General features: G+C 42.9%; 1 protein-coding gene across 2 annotated transcripts in view; it reads right to left on the reverse strand.

The window, feature by feature from the left end:
• The window catches only part of CDC42BPB (CDC42 binding protein kinase beta), a 117,693-nt gene that overhangs the window by 78,584 nt on the left and 11,335 nt on the right, over positions 1-27,774 (reverse strand). For both annotated transcript variants that reach the window (XM_024203518.2, XM_024203517.2), the window contains exon 2: positions 3,443-3,534. In XM_024203518.2, the coding sequence (XP_024059286.1) occupies positions 3,443-3,534 (92 nt within the window). The remainder of the gene's footprint in view (positions 1-3,442; positions 3,535-27,774) is intronic.

Below are 27,774 nucleotides of genomic sequence, written 5' to 3' on the forward strand. Positions count from 1 at the left end.
CAAACTCCAGCTCCCAAAGTCCCTCAAGAGCTACTCAGTCTTTCATGTCATCTTTCCCAAACCACTCCTCAACAACCCCTTCCTCAAACAGATGGATCCACTGCCACCACCCATAATGGCCATAGGGCAGGAATAAAGTGGGGTCCATCAAATCCTTGGATTCCCAACAGGTCAGAGGTAAGATCCAGTACTTAGCGGATTGCAAGGAGTACAGGCTAGAGGAGCAATCCTGGAAGACCACAGAAAACATCACGCCCACATCCTGTTACAGTAATTTCACCAAGAGTACCACGACAAACCAGAGCCAAGAGCCCCTAGAAGTAGCCCTAGGGGAGAGGGTACTATCAGGAGAACAGCTAGCTCCCAGCACGGTTGCTAGGCAACCCAGCAAGTTCAGTTGGGCCCAGTGAGCCTGCTCCAAAGAGTCATGCTTCCTGATCAGGCAGGAGAGCCTGCGGCCTGCTACTTGAGCTTGCAGTGGCAGCTGCACAGCTGCTGCTCAACGTGTACCACACCCACAGCTGTGCTTGCCCTGCTCCTGCTTCCACCCCTAGCTCCTGTCCCGTTCCAGCCATGCCTCCTCTCTGCTCCAGTCCAGTCTTTGCCCCCCATTTCTGCCCCTGGTCTTGAATCCAGTTCAGACCTTTGGCTTGGCTTCTCGACCCCGACTTCAGCTTCAACCTCAGCCTGGTACCTAACTCCTGGATCTACACTTGCCACTTCTCTGAACTGCCACTGCAACAACCACAGAAGGTCCAGCTGCACCTATTAAGTAGGCTGCCCACACCCTAGTAGCTTATGCTTGGGTTCCTAAATTGGGCACTTTTTAAACTTTTACCCTCTATTATGAGAGTGATTCTTTTTCCTTTAAAGTCAATGGCAAAATTCCGATTGGCTGCAGTAGTGCAGGATCAGACTATTTCTTCATTGCTAAAAATATCACAAAACAAAGTTTAGTTGTACATCCGCCTCAGTACTAATATGTGACCTGCATTAACTTTAAGGAGAGTCACATGTACAATCAGAGAAGAAAAGTTCCTAAAGAGATACACACACTACTGAAAAGAAAGTCAGATATGAAGCATGCACAGGACTGGATTAAAGCTATTTGGAGCCACAGACACACCCCTCACAGGGCTGCCCTCCTGGGGATGGTAGTGGCCATCCACACAAGAGCCATCTAAGGGGTTAGTGTCAGGCCCTTCATGCAGGCTGGGACCACACTCCTCTCTAGAGCACTGCTTCCTATTTCAAGTGGTCTGAGGTCTGTCCCACAGAAGCCTCAGCCCCACGCATCCCTCTGTGCAGGGTTGTCTGCCAACCACCCACCACCCCAGCAAAGCCAGAATAATAATAGTGATGATAGTGGCAGGCCTCCCACTAACCCATACACATTCCTCTGTTGGGTGGTCTTGGCAGCTCCCCCCGAGAACAGCAGATAGGAATGAGGCAGTTAGCACCTCTTACAATTACTGTTTCAGACTATGTGCAAACTCAGGAAGTCATCATTACTGCATCAGTTACACATTTTAAAGGTTTTCTTCACAACAAGAGCAAGAAACATTTTTTAAAATGAAATTACAGGATTTAAGAACCCAGGGACCTAAACTTGTACCTATAGTGCATGTATGCATTCAATTTGGCCCTGAATGGACAGTAACTGTTTGTTTATCTTATACAGAAAGGAGAATAGATGGCCAGTGGGAATTACTGAAAACTTGTTTCTTATTTCTAAAAATTCTTAACTTCCTATTAGCTTTAACCATCCTCTCACTTTCCCGTCTCTCATTCGTTACATGAATTTTCAACCTGGGTCCCATGAACAGGTGTCAGCAAATGGCAACCACCCTGGCCATTTCTATATTGCTAGAAAGATATTTCTAAATTGACAGGAAGATCTTGGCTACATGGGAAGAACAGGAAGGAAAAGGAATGTCAGTATAGTACAAGTTGGGAACCATTGATTTATTACATCAGCTTGTTGTATTGTGCCTTAAATTAGGCACCAATTCTGTATCTGTGCAGGCAAACCCACGTGGAGTCTAATTTAGCCTGAATACACTCTGAAGCAGGGACCACGGCTTCCTTTGTTTGCATAATGTCTAGAAAAATGCCTGACTGGGACCTCCAGGCATTATCGTAATAGAAATAATATTAAGACAAACTGTATAAAATCACCAGCTTTGAAGCAAATGCTCAAATGTTCCTGTGTAAAACTATAGCAACTGATGGTTTTCAGAAGTGTTTTGAAAAATTTTAAAAGTGGATATATCCACATTTGATATTGAACAGAGTAGAATTCAATTTTCAGCCATTTTTTTTTAAGTCCAGTTTGTTTAGCTATTCAGCTTTTTTAATGTAAACATCTTTTCCTTCCTGATTAGTGTCATGTACAGTAACTGCTGACAAAAATATAGATCAGAGCATGGTTTTAATTAGATTCTTCTTACACACCTTATATATCATTTTACAGCATCAATCTAGGATTTTCTTATTTTAACGCTAACTAATTATTTACACTGATGTCAGAGGAATTAACTCTGTGTATTCCCTGGATTCCAATCAAGTCGTTTCTAACCAAGTTCCCATAGTATGTACATAGTTTATAGGAGCAATAATATTCATGTGCCGTAATTCAGTTAAAATTAAGATTTCCAGCATGTTGCTTTACACAGGACTTGGGTAGTGTGGCATCTGATCTATCTTAGCAAACAAGAGAGTCTATTTACTCTTGCATGGAGCTCCAGCTTCTGTCTTTGACTACCTCCTGTTTTATGATGGTTATCATAATATCTAGCACTTACTTAACAGTACACAGGGCTGAAGGATCCGTTCGCCAGTGACAAGCATGAAGTATTCCATAGAAACTGGAGGGAGCTTAAGCCTTCAATTTTGAACACAAAAAATGCAACTTTTCATTTAAAAAAGTTTCTGTGATTGTGAAGGCAACCTTCCAAATACAAGAATAGAAACCCACTGCAGTATTGTCTTCCTGAGTTTGTAGACAGATACCTAACTCCACTGCCTCTGTGGCTTCTCATAGCTCTGACAAGCAGCTAAATGAAATTAGGATTGTCACTGCTGCTACTCAGGAACTTGTGGGCAGTAACATGAAAAACTATACAGATGCATGCAGTCCAGTTTCACATTCTTATTGTTTAGGAAAGCTCTAAGTGACAGCATAGGCAGATATTGGAGACTACATTAATGGAGACTAAAAACCCAAAATATGAGGCTGGAAAAACAAGAGAGTAGCAGAAAAGCTCTGTCCTATCCTTCCTCACAGGAGACTTTAGAGAGGGAAAAGAAAGCTCCTTTGCCCCTACCTGAGCTAAATGAGGATAGAGATTCAAAGGTATCAAACACACACATTATACAATATATTTTACCAATAACTAACATTGTTCAAAGTATCTAACAATGAATTGCAAAGACTTCTTACCTCGCCAAATGCACCTCTTCCAATTACTTTTATAATTTCAAAGTCATCTCGATGAAGTTGCATTTCCTTCACCAATTGTGTAAATGGTTTTGCTGTTAAAAAAGTAAAAATTAAAATTAACACATGGAAGTATACTTTTTCCTAATATCCAACCTAGACCTCCGCCACTGCAACTTGAGACCACTGCTCCTTGTTCTGTCATCTGCCATCACTGAGAACAGCTGAGCTACATCCCCCCTCACTCTTCTCTTCTGCAGACTTAGGGCTTGTCTACACTTACCAGGGGATCGAAGCATGATGATTAATGCATCGGTGGCCAATTTAGCGGGTCTAGTGAAGACCTGCTAAATCAACCGCAGATCGCTCTCCTGTCGACTCCTGTACTCCACCTGAACGAGAAGCACAAGGGGAGTCGACGGGAGAGCGTCTCCCATTACATAGCATAGTGTGGACCCCGTGGTAAGTAGATCTAAGTACGTCAACTTCAGCTACATTATTCACGTAGCTGAAGTTGCATAACTTAGATTGATCTCCCACCGTAGTGTAGACAAGGCCTAAATAAGCCCAGTTCCATCAGCTTCTCCACATAAGTCATGTGCCCCAGCCCCCTAATCATTTTCGTTACCCTCCGCTGGACTCTCTCCAATTTGTCCACATCCTTTCTGTAGTGGGGGACCCCAAAACTGGACACAATACTCCAGATGTGGCCTCACCAGTGTCGAATAGAGGGGAATAATCACTTCCCTCGATCCGCTGCCAATGCTCCTACTAATGCAGCCCAATATGCCGTTAGCCTTCTTGGCAACAAGGGCACACAGTTGACTCATATCCAGCTTCTCATCCACTGTAACCCCTAGGTCCTTTTCTGCGGAATTGTTGCCTAGCCACTCGGTCCCCAGCCTGTAGCAGTGCATGGGATTCTTTTGTCTTAAGTGCAGGACTCTGCACTTGTCCTTGCTGAACCTCATCAGATTTCTTTTGGCCAAATCCTCCAATTTGTCTAGGTCACTCTGGACCCTATCCCTACCCTCCAGTATATCTACCTCTTCCCCCAGCTTAGTGTCATCCGCAAACTTGCTGAAGGTGCAATCCATCCCATCATCCAGATCATTAATGATGATGTTGAACAAAACCGGCCCCAGGATCGAACTCTGGGGCACTCCGCTTGATACTGGCTGCAAATAGACATCAAGCCATTGATCACTACCCATTGAGCTCGACGATCTAGCCAGCTTTCTATCCACCTTACAGTCCATTCATCCAATCCATACTACTTCAACTTGCTGGCAAGAATACTGTGGGAGACAGTATCAAAAGCTTTGCTAAAGTCAAGGTATATCACGTCCACCGCTTTCCCCATATCCACAGAGCCAGTTATCTCATCATAAAAGGCAATCAGGTTGGTCAGGCATGACTTGCCCTTGGTGAATCCATGTTGACTGTTCCTAATCACCTTTCCCTCCTCCAAGTGCTTCAAAATGGATTCCTTGAGGACCTGCTCTATGATTTTTCTAGGGACTGAGGTGAAGTTGACCGATCTGTAGTTCCCCAGATTTTCCTTCTTCCCTTTTTTAAAAAAAAGATTGGAAAACGCAAATGTAGTGCCTAGCGTCTGGGACCTGCCCTGATCGCCACGAGTTTTCAAAGATAATGGCCAATGGCTCTGAAATCACATCAGCCAACTCCCTCCGCACCCTTGGATGCATTAGATCTGGACCCATGAACTTGTGCACATCCAGCTTTTCTAAAATAGTCCTTAACCTGTTCTTTCACCACTGAGGGCTGCTCACCCCCTCCACATACTGTGCTGCCCAGTGCAGCAGTCTGGGGAGCTGACCTTGTCTGTGAAGACTGAGGCAAAAAAAGCATAGAGTACTTCAGCTTTTTCCACATCATCTGTCCTAGGTTGCCTCTCCCATTCAGTAAGGGTCCCACACTTTCCCTGACCTCCTTCTTGTTGCTAACATACTTTGCTCTATTATAACTATTTAATCAGATATTTCTTGTTTGTGCAAAAAGGAAATGTAGCTTGAATAAATGAAATGCATTTTCAGATGCTGTGAACATGGGGGTATGGTTTAAGTTATTCAGAGTTGGTAAATTCTTAAGTAGATTCAAAGTAGCAACTTTTGAGAACTGATTCAGCAAGGTACACCACACAAATATTAGCAGCAAACTAAAAGGTAATGTATTTTTTTTTAAATTACTAATCTAATTTTAACAATCACAGCAAATCCATCTAAAGAATTTTTCCACATTTTCAGTTATAGAAGAATATATTTCCATTTTCTCCTTTACACAAAGTATGGTGGAGTATTATGTGAAGAGAAAATTAAAATTCATGTCACAGAAAGTATAGGTTTGAGACAGAAAGTATGTGCCTATCTAAAACAAGGATCTTGTAACAAAGTTTCAGAAGCAATATTCAATTTACAATAGTAACACCCAACAGCATGATTTGGCTGAACTTAACCTCACCTGCCTGCTTCTTCACAACACTCCTTATACCATCCACCTAGGTTTATTTCTCTACGTGTGATTGGCACTGTGAAAGACAAGTAGAAAGCCCTTTTCCAGAGGAGTTTATAGAAAGAAATAGGACACAAATCAGAGATACACCAGGCAATACAAAGGGTGTTTCCGTCTTTGGGCCTTTCATTGATATATGGTAGGGGCAGGGAGGGGAGTGTTTTTGAAGGGGAAGGATGAAGAGGATAAGGAAACATTTTTACTTAAACTCCCTTAACTTTTCTTCATTCTTGACTTCAAGAATGTAGGTTCCAGTTTACCCTCACTGCACCTTTTCAAAAGAAACAACATTCCTGTGATATTGCTACTAGTATAGTACTCAGACAGGTTTAACAAGTTACTGTATGTATACATGTATCCAGGTATTGAAAAATGTATCCTCCATCTGGGAGCCAGAGACCAGCTTACTATTCAGGGTGAAAAATACCTGCTCCTCCTCATTCCCTCTCGCCAATCTACTCCTTCTGCAATTTAAAGAAATAAACCTGTACTGTATTTAATTGTATAATGCCAATCAGACCTCCATTTTACAAAATGTAACTGTTTCTTTTATTTCTTTCCTGACTTCACTCTTTTGTTTTTTTTCTTTCCAATCACAGAATGTGGTATATCTTTTTCTGTGATTTTATCTTGTGTTCTCTCTCTTCCTCTACCCCATATATCACTTTCTTTCCCTATATTGTGTTCTCTGCTGCCCACTCCCATATCCCCCCTTATTTTCTGACTGTCCAACCTCTCCCACAACCCACCTCTCATATACACAAATACCCTATTCTGCTTTTCTGATTGATCCCACAATGTTTTTCATACACCATGCCCTGTCCTCCATCCACTCAATCATATACTGTATAAGTCTTGAAAAAATGTATCAGATAGCTAGAGCTAAAGCACTAATCTAATGCACTAGCTACCGAATCACGTAAGGAAAAATAATTGTTAGGGGACAAATAAATCACATGGGAGCCGGAAACACAACAGTATGTGGGGAAAATAGCAGATGTGTCAAATTTTTTACTTGGGGCTGGCTCATGGAGTTTCACAGATAAAGTGCACTGCATAAGAAGCCTTTCATCACTTTCACTTTATTCAATGGCAGTGGTGCTCAATGGAGAAATGTATAACTTTTAAAAAGATTTATCTTCTTCTCAGTCTCAGACCCCAAGTTTTTAGATTTAAGTTTGTTTTGGAAAAAGAAACAATTATAATGGGACCTGGAACAAGATGATGTATAGTGGTCTGTGACTACAGGAAGCAATAATATGGCATTCCTGGCTGCACTAAACTAAGGCTATGGCTACACTACGAGGCTTTTAGCGACACAGCTGTGCCGCTACAGCCGTGCCGCTAAAAGGAGCGCAGTATAGCTGCTGATTGTCGGCAGGAGAGAGCTCTCTCCTGCTGACAAAACACTTCCACGCCCCATGAGCGGCAGCAGCTTTGTAAGCGCTGTTCACACCAGAGCTTTTCATCGGTAAAACTTTTGTGGTTCGATAAAAGTTTTGCCGACGAAGTGCCAGTGTAGACAAACCCTAGGAAAACCTAAAGGGCATAAAGGTTTGATGCAACCTCACAATGCTTAATCAATATGGACACTTCACACACACACTTCAGTTTGTGAGCATATAACTTAACACAAGAAGGACTGAACAAGAAAGTTTGCATTATTATAATTAAGTGCTAGACAGAGAAAATTTTGACACCTACTAGCTTGAGGCAACTATAGAAGGAAGAAACTTCCATCCCCAACCCTGATCAGATTCTAGACATCAGCTCTCTCCAACATGGCTGCTGAAGAATGGTGGCAGGATGTTCCATTTTTCATATCTGCTTTTGGCTAGTCAATATCCAATGCCTTTGGAACTTACCATCAATTGCAAGAGAATGGGGAAGCCCCCTAGTTCTCCAATCTCCACACCTCATAAAATAAAGAGCCTCCCCATTCTCCTCAATCCTTGCCTGGCTGCTTGTAAAAAAGGCCTTCCTCCACACTTCTATACTATCCATATTTCGGGGAGAAAAGATGTGGGGGGGAAGGGAAAAGTGTGTCCTCCATGCGAGTTCTACCTATTTGTAATGCTGACAGTTTTTCCCAAACAGCACAAGTATGAAGTTTAGAAGGATTCTCGGTTGTCTTCCCATAAGACACTGAGCAGCAATTATAGGGCCAGAAAAGATTTCCAAGCATATAGTGGGGAGCACCTTCCAAAGGTACAGTGACAGTATGATCAGCTATAAGAGTTTTATGTCTACCTGTTCTATTCTGCACAGCATTTGTGAAGGCAAGGTGCTTAACAGACTGAACTGAGGCAGCCAGCGAGCCTTGCTGCAAACCACACACAGCCACAGAGTGATGCTGTGATTGTTGGGGATGCCGCCTGCACCAAGTGTGCAAGCCAAATCAAAGATGCTTTGTATTCAGATTTCACAAACACAGAGTGGAATGGAGGTTGATTGAAGCCTGAAAGAGGCACAGTGAAATATTAGCATTTGATGCTTATTGTTTCTTTAGCTGGTGGTGGTTGGAGGCAGCGAAATGGATCTGTCCTCCTATAACAGGGTTTACATATATCATGGCTTTATATTTGTGATTTTTGGTGCAGACATTATGAGCAGAACTAGTGTCTTTTTTTCTATTCGCTTTTTATTAATTTTTTAAAATATATAGATACAGAGAGAAAATAAACTATACATCAGCTTCCCATAATATATTAACCATTTGCTACCTAAGTTTAGTGATACTTGAAACATGGATATAATATGGTTAAAATATAAATCTATTTGTATAAACTGTATTACACAATTTACAAAAACAAAATTTATCAAAATCTAATTGAAGTAAAATTTTAAAAGAATAGACGCAAAATTCAGGAGGGGTGTAGAGACAGGGAGGGAAGGAAGTGGTCAAAGAGGAGGGAGAGACAAGGAGGAGTCCCCTGGATTTAATAAGATCATTCAGATACTTCTAGAAAAGCATGCCATACCTGAGAATTTCTCTTTGGTATTTCTGTTACAGTATACAATTCGTTCCATGGTGGCCAAGCTTAGGATGTCTATAGTCCTAAATTGGTCGGTAGTTTTTTGGATGTCCATTTTTATAGTACTAGTCTTTTAGCGATTAGTGCTCTAGTAAGCCAAAGTTTTTCAAATTTATTCAGCTTCCAATTAACATCTATTAGGTTTAAAATTACATGTTTAGCTTGTATCACAATTTTATTTGATAGGAAAATGGTAACTGCAATTAAGTTCTACCCAAAATATACTGTTATAGGAGCATTCCCAGAGCATATGGGTTAATCTAGCACTGACTCAGCAGGTGTTAGCATTTGTCTGACTTAGTGGCACCTGTTTTGAATAGTCAGAGAGGGGTCCAATGATTTTCTGCTGGATTAATCTTAAATGGAGGCCCAAGGAACAGGACAGATCTTGAGGGTAAACCCAAGCATGCCTGATGATCTGTAAACATGCAGAAAAATGCTAAAACACAAACTTTATTTAAACACTCCAAACATACAGGCCTGCTGAAATAGGTAATGATGCAAAACCCGGACAGGAAGCAACTGGCCTAGGATTTCTTTGTCTGGCTGTTCAACGGATAGAGTGCGTCACGGGAATACATAAGAGGAAGCAGGTGAATATCAGGCAGTCCATTACGGGCTACTACTATTACACCACTATGCTGAGGAGCTGGTAACTGATGAACAAGTACAGGGCCTATGAATAGGATAATACAAGTTGCCTTCGGTCCTGCACGTACTTCCTCAGAAGTTTACAGTGAACTCTTGTTCTTGCTGCTGTATTCGACTACCATGATGGATATAGTCTGCCATTGCTTGAGTCTTCTTCACTAAGTCGACATTCAAAAAAAGTTCAGTTTGTTCTTCACAAAGTAACTCTGTTAGCATCCCTTTGCAGGGTCCTCTGAAGGCAGACACACAAATCTTCTCTTGTTCTTCCAGTTTCAGGCTGGTTAAGCATTCTGTGTTCCAGCAAACCTGTTCCTTCTCCTGCTTTGTGATACTGCAGTATTTCCTAGTCATGCAGAACTTGCAGAAGCAGTCACTGAAATGTAAAATAAGGAGGGGTTAATAGGTTTATTTATTGTACAGGCATCCACATCACAGAATATGGTAAAAGTTATTTAATTCTGAATTTCGGTGGCTTATTAGGCACTCTGTCCTTAGATGTGAAGTAGTAAAGATATAAATCTAAATGTCTTCCAAGTTTTAAACTGACTTTTGGTGAAAGTGGTTCAGAGGGGAATAGGAGCAACATAAATTCAGTACAAAAGATCTAACAGGTGAAAGATTTATGCCGAAGGTTCCAATCAAGGGAAAGGAAGTGAGCAGGTGCAAGGATAGTAAGTCTGCAGTTGAGCAACTTTCCCAGATGGTAACAGTGAACACTTAAGGACTGGAAAAGTATAGGGTATGTCTACACAGGGATAAAAGCCCCTTGGCATGGCCACAGCTGGCTTGGGTCAGCTCACTCTGGCTCGTGGAGCTAAAAATTGCTGTGTAGACATTCAGGCGTGGGGTGGAACCTGAACTCTGGGACCCTCCACCCTCACAAGGTACCACAAAATGTCTACACAGTAATTTTTCAGCCCCAAAGCCCTGAGCCCCATGAGCCGAGTCAGCTGAACTGGGCTAGCCACAGGTTTTTTATCCCCATGTAGACATACCCATAGTGAGCTCCTGGGGGGGGGGGGGGGGGGGGTAGAATTACCCAATAAATTTGATTGCCAACTCGAGCATTGGCTTTACCAAAGATATGAGATTACTCAAGAGAACCAGGGAAAAATTATAGCTCAAGTAGTATGTTCTCTGCTAGACTGATGACACAGCCCTGTTGGCTAGCAGGGAGGTTGGACAAAACCATTATTCCACCCCACTCTGCCTGTGGTTGATGCTGAGCAGTGTGCTATCAAAAGATGCTTATGCCTGTGTTTCAAGCAGAATGACATGTAATCACAACTAGATAAGAGCAGACAGCTAAACAGATGCACTAGTCTGGTGTACAGGCTGACAGCTTCTGTGTAGTAATACATGCCTGGGGGAGGGGAGACATGGCATCTAATACGTATTTTAAATAACCTTGTTTTTACTTTTTCTATACTTAATCATAGATAAATACTGTCTGAAATTTGGGGGGGATAAGGGAGAGGGGAAGAAGGGCAAATGAGAAAGCTGCCAAACCTGAAGTGTCAGAGAGAGAAAAAAAATTGCCACGTGCACTGTTGCAGTGCCATGAATTTGGAGGGGGAGGATGCTTAAGTCCTCTTATGAAGATGCATCCCCCAGTAATGGTGACATTCATTAGGACCTCCAGCACAAAAGCATGAAAGAGCATCAGTAATAATGAGAACAGATAACATACCTTGTGTAGCAGTCCTCATCTTCTCCTGAACTTGCTCATCAGTAATCTCTAGAGTCCAAGATCCTGTGAGGAGGTTTCGTGATTCTGGAAGAGTCAAAAGGCATCTCCAGGTCCTGGTTCACCTGAGTTTCATATGGTTCTGAAAAGAGGCATTCTCTTCCCTCTATCTTGGTTCCTCAACAACCTGGTGCCAGATGCCTCCTAGAAGCTGTGACCCTAAGAACGCCTCAACGCCAGCTGGCAAAGGGTATATTGTTCTGTAACAGCAACTCTTGGCAGGCCTGACAAACTCACTACATCCAGCACACCACTTTCATAATATTTATCCATAAAGAAAATAATGTAAGGTCTCTAATAAAAGCTTATGTCACACTGATCCTCAATCATTGCATGCTGTATGTATGGATAATATTTAAGGAATTGTGTATATGCCCTGAAAGTACATTTTAAAGTCAGTCCCCAACCAAAGAGAGAAAAAAGTTTATTCCAGATAGGAGTTAGAATGTATCTTGGTTCACATGTAAAGTAAGCATGGTAAATCAACACAATGGGAGCCCAATTCACATATTTAGTCAACAAGGGGATGGGATGACATCAAAGATTAAACCACAGGGGGTTGTCTTGTCTCTGGGGAGAGGGGAAGAAGAACTTTCAAGAATATAAAGAGATTACAGAGAGACGTTTTGTTATCCATTCACTGAGGAAAACGCCCGATGGAGGGGCATGCTTCATGAACACTTGGATTCTAGTTTATCTGAAACCAGCTAGTTCTGCAAAAGATTGACCCTTTGGGGGGAAATCTACTTTATTATATAGGAAAGATAGCCATTGATAAGTACAGTTCCAGCTTTGCATTTTATGATTGTTTATATGTAATCATTTGTTTTCATTACTATCCTGACTCTGTATCTCTTCAATCTTAAACTTTAACAAACTTATGATTGTTTTCACTATTAATATATCTCAGTGCTGTGATGTTATATAGAAGCAGACTTCCAGCTGAACCAAACAAACTTGTGTGTACGCCCTCCACTTGCATGAGTGTCCTGTGATTAAGGGCTGAACATGACAGGTGGAATTCTTCTATGGGACTTGGGATGCACCTACTGGTAAACTGCAAGGCAAAGTTAGGGCTGACAGAGCCCCGAGATTGTTTGGGTGGCCAACAGATCAGTTAAACACCAGCAAGTCTTCCTCTCATTGGAGGCAAGGGGTAACAATTGACTCTCAGTCCTGGGTATGCCAAGAAAGCATCACAGAAGGATCTTCATTGATAAAAGTGCTAACAATGCAGTCCCATCCCAGCATAAAGGGGCAGATTTTCCTCCCTGTCCCAAAGCAAATGATGGCATCCAATGAGTTATTATATTTCATCTTCAGCCCTTTTACTTTCTCCTAGCATTTTTTCCCTGATAGAGTAATTCCCAGCTGACAACGGCATTTGCAAATCAAGTCAGAGACCAGGATGTTCTGGAATACAGATCTGAACCGGGACTAAGTCTCTGCCATCCCAGATAAGGGCAAACAGCTTAATGTCTGACTGTAGCCAACTTATGCCACATTTGAAAAAGTAGCTTCTTCTTGTCATGTTTCTTTGTGATTAGAAGCAGCGTGCAATACAATCTAAGTTAATGTACCATTATTTGTACAAGTCAGGGATTTCTGGAAAACTCGGCCCTGTGTCACAAGTACAGACAAATTCAACCCAAAAGGTCACCTACACCAGTGGTTCTCAACTAGGGCCGCTGCTCGTTCAGGGAAAGCCCCTGGCAGGCCAGGCCGGTTTGTTTACCTGCCGTGTCAGCAGGTTCAGCCGATCGTGGCTCCCATTGGCCATGGTTCGCCGCTCCAGGCCAATGGGGGCTGCAGGAAGAGCAGCCAGCACGTCCTTCAGTCCGCGCCGCTTCCTGCAGCCCCCATTGGCCTGGAGCAGCGAACCGTGGCCAAACCTGCGGACCCGGCAGGTAAACAAACCGGCCCAGCCCACCAGAGGCTTTCCCTGAACAAGCGACGGCCCTAGTTTGAGAACCACTGACCTACACAGTGACAAATGCACTGTGGGACAATCGTAAGTTCAGAAGATGTCAATTAAAGTACAACAATCTTTCAAAGACTGCTCCATGCTAATGGAGGAGTCTGTAGAGTTCCAGGTAGTAGAATATCAATGATTCAACCCCTTTCATTCTATTAAAAGGAAACTGCCAATAGGACTAAAAATCCACCCACTTCACAGTTACATGATAATGTTCTAAAAAAGCAAGGTGAATTATAGCGTTCTGTTCAGTAGTGTTAAGAGTTATGAATGTTTAAAAACAAATTATTTGGAGTTTTCATTCTTTTTCAGGTGGACTCAAAATTGTGTAATTTTCTAAATTTGGCCATTTCTGACTCAGGACAAATTTAAAATTTAAATGTCCACTACTTTAAAATTACTGAACTGATTTTCTTTGAGCTTCGGTTGATTTGTAGGTCTTACTGCAAGCTAAAAATGTTGCCTACACTGATGATCATATGCTGTAACTCAGAGGTGGGCAAACTAGGGCCTGCGGGCCACATCCAGCCCGCGGGACCGTTATGCCTGGCCCCTGAACTCCTGGCCCAGGAGGCTCGCTCCTGGCCTCTCCCCAGCTGTCCTCCCTCCCCCACAGCCTCAGCTCACTGCGCCGCGGGCGCAATGCTATGGGCGGCGGGGCTGCGAGCTCCTGGGGTAGCACAGCTGCAGAGCCCGGCCTGACCCGGTGCTCTGTGCTGCGCGGTGTGTGGCTGGCTCCAGCCGGGCTGCGAGCTCCTGCGGTAGCACAGCTGCAGAGCCCGGCCTGACCTGGTGCTCTGTGCTACGCGTGCCTGGCTCCAGACGGGCAGCACGGCTGCTTGTCCTGGTGCAGCCGCGCCGTCAACCACCGGTGCTCCAGGTAGTGCGGTAAGGGGGCAGGGAGAGGGGAGGGGGTTCGATAGAGGGCAGGGGAGTTCGGGGGGTTGGGAGCAGGGGTGTGGATGGGGTGGGGGTGGTCAGAGGGCAGGGAACGGGGGGTTGAATGGGAGGGGGTTCCGGGGGTGGTCAGGGAGAAGGAGTGGTTGGATGGGGCAGGGGTGCCAGGGACAGTCAGAAAGGAGAGGAGGGGCTCAATGGGGTAGCGGGGGGCGGTCAGGGGGCAGACAGGGAGCGGGGGGTGGATGGAGCAGGGGTCCGGGGGGGGGGCCGGGAGGGGACGAGAGGCAGGGGGGGGTGAGAGGGGGGGCGGGGGCCGGGCCACGCCTGGCAGTTTGGGGAGGCACAGCCTCCCCTTACCAGTCCTCCATACAATTTCTGAAACCCGATGCGGCCCTCAGGCCAAAAAGTTTGAGTTACAGCAGGGGCGGGCAATGTACAACATTTCACTTTATATTCCATAATAAACTGACAAATTTATATTTAAGCAACTACATTTCCAGAATACCTACAAAGGGACAGAGTTTGTGCTTGATTTCTAAACCTTAAAACCACAACATAACCTATTAAAAACAAAGTAATCACTTGTCTGCATCACATCACCACCCACAATGGGTAAGAATAGGTCTACACTGAACTTTTGTCAGTAAAACTTTTGTTGGTCAGGGATGTGAAAAACACACCCCGGACCGACAAAAAAGTTTTGCCAACGAAAAGCGCCGGCGTGGACAGCTGTCAGTGGGAGACACCCTCCCACCAACAAAGCTACCACCACTTGTTGGGGTGGTTTTATTTTGCCAGCAGGAGAGCTACACGGAAGACCTTACAGTGGCACAGCTGTGCCGCTTAAGGTACGCAGCATAGACATAGCCTCAGTTTTTCCAGATATAGCTCAAACGCAGCCACTGTCCCACAAGTTAAGACAAACAACAAGCAAAGGGCGATGGTGATGAATAAAATATGCAATATATACTTTCAAAAATCTTACCATCAAACGTTTCTCTATCCATTATTAATTGAAAATAACCAGTGCTATTATACAGAATGAGCATCTAGGGAAGTTTCTCTTCTCTAGTGACTCTGTAATTCAGCTTTAGAACTCTTTGTTGAAGCAGAGCAGAGGCGCACGTGATTTGAGAGAAATCTGGTTTATCAGGTGTCAAATATTTCTTTGGCATCTCTGTCAAGATCTAAAGTAAACTGTAAGTTGTGTTCACTGCACCAAGACAGGGGCATTTAAAATATTATACATATATTATACTTCCATCTGAAGAGGGTCAGACAGCAATGCCCCCATTAAGTACAGATGTGGCACATTTTTCTGTTCATCCCACTTCCCCTTAAAGGCATTAAAACACACCCAGTTTCACAATTTCCTTACAGCTGGAGCTCTAATTAAAAAGGTCAGTGAAAGTAAAACCTCTGCCTCAGGCAAAAGTCCATGAAGGGATGTGACAGGCAACTACTGCAGCCAGTACCTAGACTATTTGCAGTAGCTCAAGTTGTTCAGAGGCTCATAATACAGAACTTTAACTTTATGGAGAACGTTAGCAAAATCCACTGCAGAACTTCTCAAAATTCACAAGGATTTTTGTGAAATGCACAGATTTCAGGGAGAAGAAATATATAATAGATTTGTTTAGTTTATTTCTACACTTCATCCTATTCTTCCATTCATCACCTCATGTCAATATAAAACAAAGTTATTCAAAACTATAAAATGAACTTTTGTTGCCCAACCAGTTGTTACAGAAAACCCACAAAGTCACACTACTAGAGCCAAACACTATTGCTGACAACTATAAATAAAAATCACTCTAAGGTACAGTTACAAATGTCAATATTTGACTAATCAAAACATTAATGGCTGGTCTGGTTGCATTACTACACAGAAACCTAGGTTCTATCCCTTGGACCAGCCTCCCACTGTGTCTGCCCGGAAGCACTGCAGGGAAAGAAGGGTTATCAGGTTGTGCCTACAGCAAGGGGGCTCAGTGAGGTCACTAGGGAACCAAGCTGCTGCAAAGTGTTACTCTTGAGGGAATACTATGCCAAAAAAATTATGCACACAATATTTTAAAATTCTGCAAGTTTTATTTGTCAATAAATAAATATTGCTCCAGCATGGCAGTGGGGAGCACAGGCCACTGGCTGCACTGAGGTGGGAGATCACCCTGAAGCCCCCATCTCCCCCAATACAGGGACTCGGCAGTAAGGCTGACCCCGACTCTGACAGTGCAAGGGTCAGGCCTCCCCCAGAAGCACCCCCGGGCCCTGCCCCTCTGTGTCAGGCACCCCAGGTGTAGGTGGGCAGGCTCAGCCCAGCAGGATCCCCAAGTGTGGAGGGGCTTAGTGTGGGATGAGAGGTTTCTGTGTGGGCAGCTCAGTGGGAGATCGGGATGCACAGGGGCTCATGGGTGCAGGGGCAATAGGACCCTGCAGGTTATCCAGGTGAGGATGGTTGGGGCTCAGCATGGGGGGTTCAGGTGTAGGGCTTGTCAGGGTGACACAGGGTAAGGGTTTGATGGGAATCATCCCAGGTATGAGAATCATCCAAGCAAGTCTCCTTTACATCTACAATATCATATTCTTTATAACTGAATAAATTCAAGTTTTATAATTTTAACATAACTTGTAAATTTTCCATGCTTATTGCATTTGTATTGATAATGCAGTATGTTAATGTGCTTCATCTTTTCTGTCAAAACTCCATCCGTTGTCTTGGAAATGCATGTCAGATGATTAAAGTGAAGGCTTCCTTCTTCCTATTCAGTTTAAAGCCCACCTACCCGTTTTGAACACCATAAGTCAGTATCCTTCAGTTTAAGTAGAACCTCCTATAATCCAAGCAGGCTTGTGTCAGACTCTCAGTTCCAAACCCTCCTCTACACTGAACTGTTGATCTCCAGTCTCCTTCCTTTTTACTTGTATAAGAAGCAGGAAAAATTTAAGACAACTTAAGTTGGAAATGGTAATCTTCCCAGGGTCTGTAAGGGAATCAAGATTCATTCATTTCCTCCCAGCAATCTTCTGCCACATGGAGACAGTATGGCCTTCGAGGCAGCTGGGACCAGGGCAGGGAGACAACACTAAAAGGTCCCTACTAAATTTAAAATAAACCTTGGTATACTTGCTAAAGCCGCTATCTTTACAGAGGAAAAAAAACCCAAATTTAATCTCCCAGCTACTTCTTTATGGTCTATCTTTAATCCCCCCCCCCCCCCCATAAAGATTTATCTCCCATATCACTTAAAGAAACCTTAGCTACTTTTCCCATTTGGTCACTGTTTTAGCTCTTAAGTATTTCTACTTGCATATAAAAATCTATTCAGTCCCACATCACATTCATTTAAAACAGTCAGATTACTCATTCTTCATATCCTAGTTTAGGTTCACAGTTTTATTTTTGATACCCGAGTAATACGGAATTGAGTTTATGTAATTCTTTTCTCCAATGTATGTACTTCCAGTTTTCCACTAAGTTTTTGGGAAGACATTTTATCAACTTATTCTAGTCACCTTATTCTCTCCTTAAGATTACAATATTTAATTGTTTTATTCTATACATTAACCCATATGCAATGGTATATAGGGACTGAACAATACAGCCTTCCACCTGGAGGTTGCCAATGCAAATGTAATTCAAGTCAACAATGTGGCCAGAAATTATTCTAACCAGGGATCCTAGAAATCCATTTGCCACAGGAAAAAAAGCAGAAAAACATGGAATTTGCATTTTTACAAAGAGTAAGTTTTTACATTTTGTGAAAAAATAAAAAAGTAGAACCCTGTTTATCTCCTCCTCCATTATCCGACTATCCGTGTCAACTGAACTGGGGCTTCAGCCCTGGACAGCAAGGCTCAGGCTGTCAGCCTCGGTCGGCCCAACTCACCACCCTGGCCTGATAACGAAAAGTTTCAGCAAACTTTGGGCACTGTGCACAGAAAAGGACCCCATGTCTGAAAGATGAAAATGTGGCTGGAATGCTGCAACTCTATTTTAACCACCAGTATTAACTCAAAAAGTGAGTAATATGAATATAAAAGCAATTTTTGCTTTATTTTTTGTGCATTTTTTAAAAAAATCAATTTTTGTAAATATAAAATACTGACAGATATATGTAGTATATGTAAGAAATACAAATTGAAATTCTATTAATTTTATTTTATTATCATGATTGATGGCGCTGGTAGTCTTTGAACTTGCTTAAAAATTTTAAATATATGACTAACACATTGTGTTCAACTGATACCTCCATATATTGTGGCCAGGGAAAATAAAGTTCAGCATTTCATTTTAATCACAGAAAAAGCGCAGATTTTTATGTTTTCTTATCAGAGAATTTTGGTTTTATCGTGGAAAACTAAGATCCCTGATTATAGCCCATGGGCTATTTAATATCCTATGTGACATGAGATGTAGATTTTGATCTAGTTCTTGTGGACGTGTCCACATGACACAGATTTTCATGACAACTAGCACTAACAGATCTCCTCATAAGTAGTTTCAGCAGAGAATGAGATGGGTTAAATCCAGAACTACCCCTTAAAAGATCAAAGCTGAGGCAAACTGGTGCTGCAATGAAGGTAAATTTGCATTTTTGTTGTTTACTGTATATAAGGGATGTCAGTCTCCAAGGCTGCCACTGCAGTCACCTCTACCAATATTAAATCCACAACATTTAAATGAAGTTGGATAATGGACTTCAAGTTTTAAAAAATTATAGAAATGTAGCATTGTCTTATTCAATTTACATTCTAGAACCAAGCTCATACTATACTGCTAATTAATCTAAAAAGCCAGTTCCGCACAAACTTTAAAATTAAGGACTGGAAACTTCTGCACATTACTTCCATAGTGAAGAAACAGTGCAATGACAAAGACTGCTCAATGGTAACTTTGTTATGGCTTCTCTTCTAGCATTCAAGAATAACGTTACTTAGATGGTGACATTACCAAGCTGCTGAAAACTATTCACCAACTGTAAACTAAGACCATAAGAACAGCCATACTGGGTCAGACCAATGGCCCATCCAGCCCAGTATCCTGTCTTCCGACAGTGGCCAATGCCAGGTGCTTCAGAGAGAATGAACAGAACAGGTAATCAAGTGACCCATCCAGTCACTCATTTCCAGTTTCTGGCAGAGAGGCTAAGGATGCTTCAGAGCGTGGTTTTGCATTCCTGCCCATTCTGGCTAATAGCCATTGATGCACGTATACTCCATGGACTTATCTAGTTCTTTTTTGAACCCTGTAACTACAGTTGCTTGCGTTTGACTCCCCCGCCCAAAAGAAAAAGAAAAGGGGGAAATCCAAGTGTTATACAATGGTTTCAATTTATATATACATATAAATTGACCTCCTTTGAAGATCTAAACTCCAAGACAGCTTGGAAAATATTTACAATTCAGACCTCTCTCGTGGACAGATTTCAGCACTTCCAAACAAATAGTAGGAATGGGGTACTTCTGGTGCATAGTTTATAATTTTTTAAAAAACTTTTGAGAGTTTGAGTTTAAAATCTGAAGTCCTAATCATGATAGCTTAGTAGCGGTCTCCAATGCATGCCCTGCAAAGATCCAAATAAACTGCTCTCTTGTTGATATTTCACTCCTTTGTCCCTCATTATTTCACAACAGGCCAATTTCCTAGCATAGAACACAAGCGATCATATTTTCTTCAACAGTTTTGAAAGTAGTTTTGCCCTAACTACATTCTAACCTAAACTATTTCGCATCAGTTGATGAGTGCAAAAAGAACCTATTCCTGATTGTCATTTTCCGGATAACGTAATGGAAAAGTTGCAGCAGTAGTCCAGGTGTATTCAGTAAGGGATTATTCCATCTGCAGGAAAGATTGATGGGATGCTGAGCTGACAGGCTCCCTTTACAAGGAAGTGTCATCATTCTAAATTCTTTATTGCCCCAGCTTGGTATGGAGGAACTGCATATAAGTGAAAAGACTGATTTACAGTAGAAAAATCCACCAAACACCCTGCTTTTTTTAAAAAAAACAACACACTTGCAGAAGTTTCAATATACAATTTGAGACTAAACTGAGAATCACAATAATGCAAGGCTGGAAGGGACCTCGAGATGTTCTCTCTACTAGCCCCCTGAGCTGAGACAGGATCAAGTAAAAATACACCATTCTTGACAGGTGTTTGTCCAATTTGGTCTGAAAATTAAAAACTTCCAATGATGGGGATTCCACAACCTCCCTTGGAAGCCTATTCCAGAACTTAACTACCCGTATAGTTAGAAAGATTTTCCTAACATCTAACCAAAATCTCCCTTGTTGCAGATTAAGCCCCTTACTTCTTGTCCTACCTTTGGCAGACATGGAGAACAATTGATCACAGTTCTCTTCATAATAGCCCTTGACATAACTGAAAACTTACCAGGTCCCCCCTCAGTCTTCTTTTCCCAAGACTAAACACACAGATTTCTTTTTTAAACCTTTCCTCAGGTTTTCTAAAAAAATCATCATTTTTGTTGCTCTCCTCTGGACTCTCCATTTTTCATCTTTTTGTTATTTAAAATGCTTGCTTACAAGGCAAGTTAGTGTACAATCTTGTTTTAAGTTCTCCCTCTTGGAAGTACTTGACAGGTTTTTTTAGATGTGACGAAAGCAGCATAGGTGAATTTTTACTGTAAATTATATCAGTTGTTAGTCTCCAATTGAGCACTTGGAAGTACTACATTTCCCAGTACTTTTAACTGATGTACTTGCAGCCTCTTAATTCATATACTGATGGGTCTCTCTCCAGATTTGAAGTATTTCTGGATAAGTGCAAAAGATCAGAAGTAGATTGAGTGAGGATTTCCTCTTCCGTGAATTATCATCTCTACTTAGACTTCTTTCACCAATAATGAAGCTTTAAAAGAAAAGTGGCATAAAACATTTATCATATCTTTCTCTCAAGAACCAGGAATCTGTCCACTAGGTTTCTAAGTGCTGGAGAAAGGGGAGGTTGAAGTTAAAAGAAGGCCTTGCCCACTCCTCTCTCCAATAAAGGGATAATCCATTATCTTCCACCAGCTGTCACACATTTTCGTCTCCAATAAATGAGTATTTTCATAGGATCCCCACAGAGATCTAAAGGTAAATTACTCAAGCACATTTTCCAATAAAACCTTTAGAGTCATATTTATTTTGCAACTACCAAGTATACATTTGAAGTAACAGCTAATATAAATATTTGAAGTGATGCATTAGATGTAATGATTCTGAAGATATGAAAAGTGCTTACAATTTCAATTGTTCTACTCTGCACATCTAATAGAAGTGACAAAGTCTATCTTTCCTTAAAATACAATATTGTATAATATTGGTTTTTTAACTATGGATAAGGTGTTACCTGGCTAATTAAGTGGAGATATAAAAATGGTTACGAAGATTTTGAATAATTAAAGGCCAGAAGAAACTGAGGGTGTCAGAGGGATCATATCCCCCTGTCAAGCTTCACAGGGCATTCTACGGCTTGAAGAAGGGGGTTCTGCCCTTACCCAGCCACCTGCCCAACATACACAGCGGTCAGAGATTTTCTGAGGGTTTTGGCTTGTGAGGAATGTGCAGGTGCACCCCAAGCCCAAGGAGCTGTGCTGATGGTATTGGAAGGAGAATGTTTTATAATAGTCTTTACATATCCACTTAAGAACTTGTGTGTGTTTCAACTGTTTTTATTGCCAAATTTTGTAGCAGGGATACAGGGCAAGTCTACACTCAGATCACTGCGGTGGTGCAGCTGCATGAGAGGTGGTAGCTATGTCAACGGGAGACACCCTCCCACTGACCTAATGCTGTCCACACCAGGGGTTAGGTCAGTATACCTGCGTCACTGAGTGACACAGTTATGCTGATGTAAATTTATAAAGTAGACCTGGCCTAAGTAATACACAGCTCATGGTATCACAAGGATATTCAAAGAACAAACATTTTTATTCTGGTAGTACCTATGGCATGCTGTCCACACACGAACAGAGACATTCTTTGCCCTTAAGAGTGAACACTAAGAACATAGCGGCACTCACTAACAAAAGAATATTTCACCTCAAGTACACAGCATATGCCATTAATATTTCTGAGCAATAATTAAGTTTACAGCAATGTGAAGTGTTCAGCAGCCCTCAAAATGTTGTTTTAGAAATTGCATTCTAACCATCTGTGGATTTATAGATACACGTTTCCTACTAGAGTCCTACAGGGACTAGAGCTCCCACTCCCATCCTGCCCCGCAATACCCTCTCCCACTCCCACCCACATTGTTTCTTGAATTTTTATCGTGCTCCCGCTATTATGGTAGTGGGTCCTGCGGAACCCAAGGAAAACCTTCCCCAAATTCAAGTTCACCGATTCTGGGAATCCGCTGCTACAGGCCCAGAATTTATGTATGTGCAAGTGAGAACCCAGTGGCAATGCAAGTGACAATCTGACCAAAAGGAAATTAAATATAAATTTGCATCTGACAATCAGATTTTTGAATTGCTCCGCTCCGGGCATAAAACCTACTGGTCCACGCTCCAGCTCCGGGCTCTGCTCCAAAGCCCTGGTTTCTATAAAAAGATCTGAATTCACTGGAACAGGAAATGGCAACACAGGACACATTTGAGTTTTAGGCCTTCATTCATGACATTCGAGCTAGACAATAACCAAACAAACAAGAATTACAACAATACCTGACTCCTATATTTTTTCTTGTTTTTAGATCCGTTTCCTTATTTTCACATTGATCAAAATTTTTAGATGCTTTATCATATCATTAAGAAGGCAGTTTCAGAAACAAAGCTTTGTGATGGCTGAGTGACATTTTTAATATCTGATCACCAATACTTCCAAAGGAAAAAAAAAAACCCACATACCACAACCCACATACATACTGAGAAAGTTAGCATTGCTCAATTTCCCCAACTCCCATTTCCAAGGACAAAAAGTTGGTCATGGTATACGTTCCCTCTAAGCTCGCTGCTGCAGGTGGGGAGAGGGCTGCGGGAGTCCTCTGGTCCCAGTCCCAGGGCAGCCTGCCTGCACCCCTAGCTGAAGCCCTCACCCCCTGCACCACAATGCCCTGCCCCAGCCCCGAACCCCTCATCCCTGGCCCACCCCAGAGCTCTCGCCCTCTGCATCCCAACCCTCGGCCCCAGCCCTGAACCCCTCATCCCTGGCCCCACCCCAGAGCCCGCACCCCCCCCACACACACACCCCAAACCTCTGTCCGAGCCCTGAGCCCCCTCCCACACTCCGAACCCCTTAGCTCCTTACCCCATTAATTTTATTATGTGCAGCAATATGGAGGTGATTTGTCACACATCTCCATATTGGTGCACATAACAAAATTCATTCCGCACGAGTGGGAAAAATAAAAGGTAACTCTGTGTCTATAATGCTCAGCTCAAACACGTTTCTTTTATATTTCCGGTTTAGCCTTCAAACACTACTAATACAGTAGTTTCGGAAAGACCTTACATTTAAGTCAAAGCAATATTAAATAGGACAATCTCAGCAACTTTGATTAATAAACATTGTAGCAATACAAGAAAAAAGGACATTTTGGTTAGACCATAAGATAAAGTTTAGCATAAAATGTTTACTTTAGAGGGAATCATGGAAGCGATTTATAGCCTGATATTCAGAGGGGCTGAGCAAAGGAAGCATTCTCTAGTGGTTGGGACACAAACCTGAGACACAGAAGACCTGGGTTCAATTCTCAGCTCTGTAATTCCATGCTACCTTGGACAAGTCATTTAGGGTACATCTACACAACAATGTAACCCCAGGCTTGAGCTTGGGCTCAAGTCTAACCCCTCTTGCGTCCACACACCAACTGTGCCAACCTAGGTTTGGACCTAGGGTCCCAGAACCCTACAAGGCTGGAGGATCTGAGCCCATATTAAGATGAGACCTAGGGTCCGAACCCTAGTGCTTTTCTGTGTGCACACAGCCCCAGCTTGATTCGGGTCCCAGAAGTCCTCCGTATGTATCCCAGAGTTCCTTGGGGCAACTTCCTTAGTCCCCTCTCTAAGCAGACAATCTGTGGTGCAGTCTATTGCACTCTGTTGCAAATGGAAGTCACATCTGCCTTGTAAACAGCAGAAGCTCAAGTCATCATTAACCTACTGTGTGCTGAACACTGGTCTGCAAGCACAATATCAGAAAACCTGCAGGATTTTCAATGGAGACCAATCAGAAGAAGCTTTTTACAAAGAGCACAGCCAGATTTTGGTGCACACAGCCCAGACATCTCTGCACATGAAGCCCCCTCCCAGGGATAGGGGGGCGAGCACAGAATGTGGAGTGAGGACCAAATGACTGTCCTGTGGGACGGGGGGGGAGGGGCAGAGCCCCTGGCTCAGCACAGCTGGGGGAGGATGACACCCAACACTCTAGCTGCTCCCACTCCCTGCAGGGCAGCCGCTTGGTCTCCACTCCTCTCTGTGTCCCCTCCTCCCCTGTCCTTGGGTCTGCATGTGCAGAGTTGCCCCAGCAATGTGCAGCATGAGGGTGGTGAGCGAGACCCAGCCCCAAAACTTCCCTTCACTGAACATCCCATTTTAAAAATTAAGAATTTCAAAGTTTCATTTTAATAGTTTGATAGCCCTGGAGACTGATGTCCTAATTATCCTCAGAACAGGTGCACATGGGGCATTTTCCTGCCAATGTGACTCAGCCTAGTGATGGAGGGCCCAATTCTCAGATTAGATGGTAGTTCAGTATAAAGCCTTCTCAAACGGCAGTCATTCTACAGAGACAGCTACCAAAGGAGCTAATTATGCAGTTTGTGTGCTCCTTATGGGCACCTGAGTCCCATCAACAGCACCATCACAGTTAAGAAGCAGGGTGAGCAGTAGAGTTTTCTCACAGTGCAATGCATTCATAGGGCTAGAGTGTCAAAACAGGGCCGGGGCAGGGGTGCAACGCTAGGCACTCTGGGATAGGGTTACTCTGACTCAAGTCTGTGCACTGAAGCGCAGATGCCAGAAACCTCGGTTTGAGCATGATCAGAAAATCCTTAACCTAGGGTTAAAATGCAACGTTGACACTCAAGCCCAGGGTTCCCTGATGTAGGTCAGCTGACTCAAGTCCCACTAACCCTAGGCATACATGGCTATGTAGACATATCCTTTGTCTTAATTCCCCATCCATAATAACTGTACTCCCCTACCTCATAGGAGTTCTGTGAGGATAAACACATTTAAGATTATGAGATGTTCAGATATTACAGTAGCAGGGAATATATAGGTACCCAAGATATGTAGATGCCCATATCCCATTGAATCAGGACATTTACTTTTTAGGTCATGCTAGCAATACCCATGTTTAAAACACGATACTAGTACAGTTCTAGTACCTTTTCTCCTGTCCACAGTGATCACGGATTTTTTTCACCTGTTAGACCATACTATCAGTTAGTCCCTAGGTAATCTATAGCACTGTTTTATAAATATGTTTTTCAGGAACAGATCCCGGCCTACACAAGTGCATTTTTCCTAATCAAAGCAGTGCTTTTATTTGAGCTTTTGAGAAGCTTCTTGCTGTAAATGTTGAGGATGCTGAAAATGCATGTACAACTGACCACACAGTTAACAGCACCACTTAATTTAATTACACCTCTACCCCGATATAATGCGACCCGATATAACATGAATTTGGATATAACGCGGTAAAGCAGCGCTCCATGGGGGCAAGGCTGCGCACTCCGGCGGATCAAAGCAAGTTCGATAGAACGCGGTTTCACCCATAACACAGTAAGATTTTTTGGCTCCCGAGGACAGCGTTATTTCAAGGTAGAGGTGTATTTACTGAGCTCAAGTTATGTTTACACTAATTTTAAACGATATTAAGAATTGCACTCCTACAGAATACAAAGCTACCTGTTTTCCAAAGTATAAAGGTTTGCATACAAAGTCTGATATTAAATACATAAAACCCTTCATTTTCCTTTGTATTATTTTTTCCTGCAAATTTATCAGTGTTAATTCCAAAATTATAGAAACAGGTGGTGGTTGGGGAGGGGGGGGGGAAAAAAATCAGTAAAAACTGCAAACAAAGGGCAGTGGTGAGAGGGGAGCCTAGGACTCACAGGGCACAGCGGGCTGGTGGGTACTCACCAGGTAGCATTTAAGGAACCCTTCAGCTCCATGAGGGTCTGTTGCTATAGTGGAGGGGCTGTCTCAGCTTCCTGGACTTAACTCCCTGCCCACCTTGGCGCAGAGGAAATGGACAGGACTGCACTGAAGGGTAGAAATCAGGAGAGGTGAACAGAAGGCTGAACCTCATGAGTCCTGACCCAGGCCCTTCAACACGGCACTGTCCAAGGGGAAGTGGACAGGACCATGCTGAAGGGTCACAGTCAGGAGGGGGCTCTGTTTGGCAGGGGAAGCAGCTGGGACTCTGTGCCCTGCGGTCACAGACTAGGGTTATGACAGCGCTCAGTCCAGCAAGGGAGCCAGCACTCCTGGCTCTGTCCAGCAAGGATGCAGCCTTCTACTCCCGTCCTGACCACAGCCCTTCAGCACAGCCCCATCTACTTCCACTGTGCAGTGGAGGAGCAAGATGGACAGGTAGCAGAGACCACCCGATCACTGCAGTGACAGGCCTGCAGGGAGGCTGCACCCAACAAGTACCAGCCCCCAACTCAACACAGACCCTTCCAGACCTCGGTCCTTCAGTGCAGTCCCACAGGCCAAAAATATCCTGGATAAAACCCAGGAATATTTCATAGAAAAATGAACACTGAAAATGAAGGGCATTAATAATACTGTACACTATTGCAACTTAACCAATTTTAATGCTTCCAATAAGATAGCTAATTTGCCAGATTTTATTAGTTGTAAATATGATGTGTTCTTAAAGTGTTTAGGAATAAAGAAGTTGAATATCTTTCTTTAGACAGCATGTTATCAAGTTATTTGTATAGTTTACTGTCCAGCTTCAATATCCTTTTAGAGACTCGAGAAGTTTCCTGCCAATTTTGTCCTTTTCCATGTAGCAAATACGGAGGCCTGGTCTACACTTAAGATTTAGATTGACCTAGCCACATTGCTCAGGGGTATGAAAAAATTAACACCCCAAATGCCAGAGTTAAGCTGACCTATCCCCCAGTGTAGATGCAGCTAGGTTGTTACAGATTCCTTCCTTAGACTAAGCTACTGCCACTTGGGGAGGTGGATCACCCACACGGACAGAAAAACCACTTCAGTAGATGTAGGAAGCATCTAAATTACAGTGTTACAGCATTGCAGAGGCAGCATGATTTATTTCTAATGGAGCTTGAAATTGTCTCGGCAATTTTTGGTTTATTGCATTAAGTGATGCTAGCAGTGCTGGGAACAGGGTTTAAGTTTAACGCTGAACAGTTTGTGCAAGTCTTATGTTACAACGACAGTGGCAAGCTTAAGAAAAACATTAAAATTAGAGATAATTTCCCAGATTATAGATTATAACAATTACGAGGAAGATTCCATGTTTACCATTATATAGATAACTGCATGCTCTGAC

Source organism: Terrapene carolina, unplaced genomic scaffold (assembly GCF_002925995.2).
Source record: "Terrapene carolina triunguis isolate 2854851 unplaced genomic scaffold, T_m_triunguis-2.0 Scaffold189, whole genome shotgun sequence".
Classification (NCBI taxonomy): Eukaryota; Metazoa; Chordata; order Testudines; family Emydidae; genus Terrapene; species Terrapene triunguis.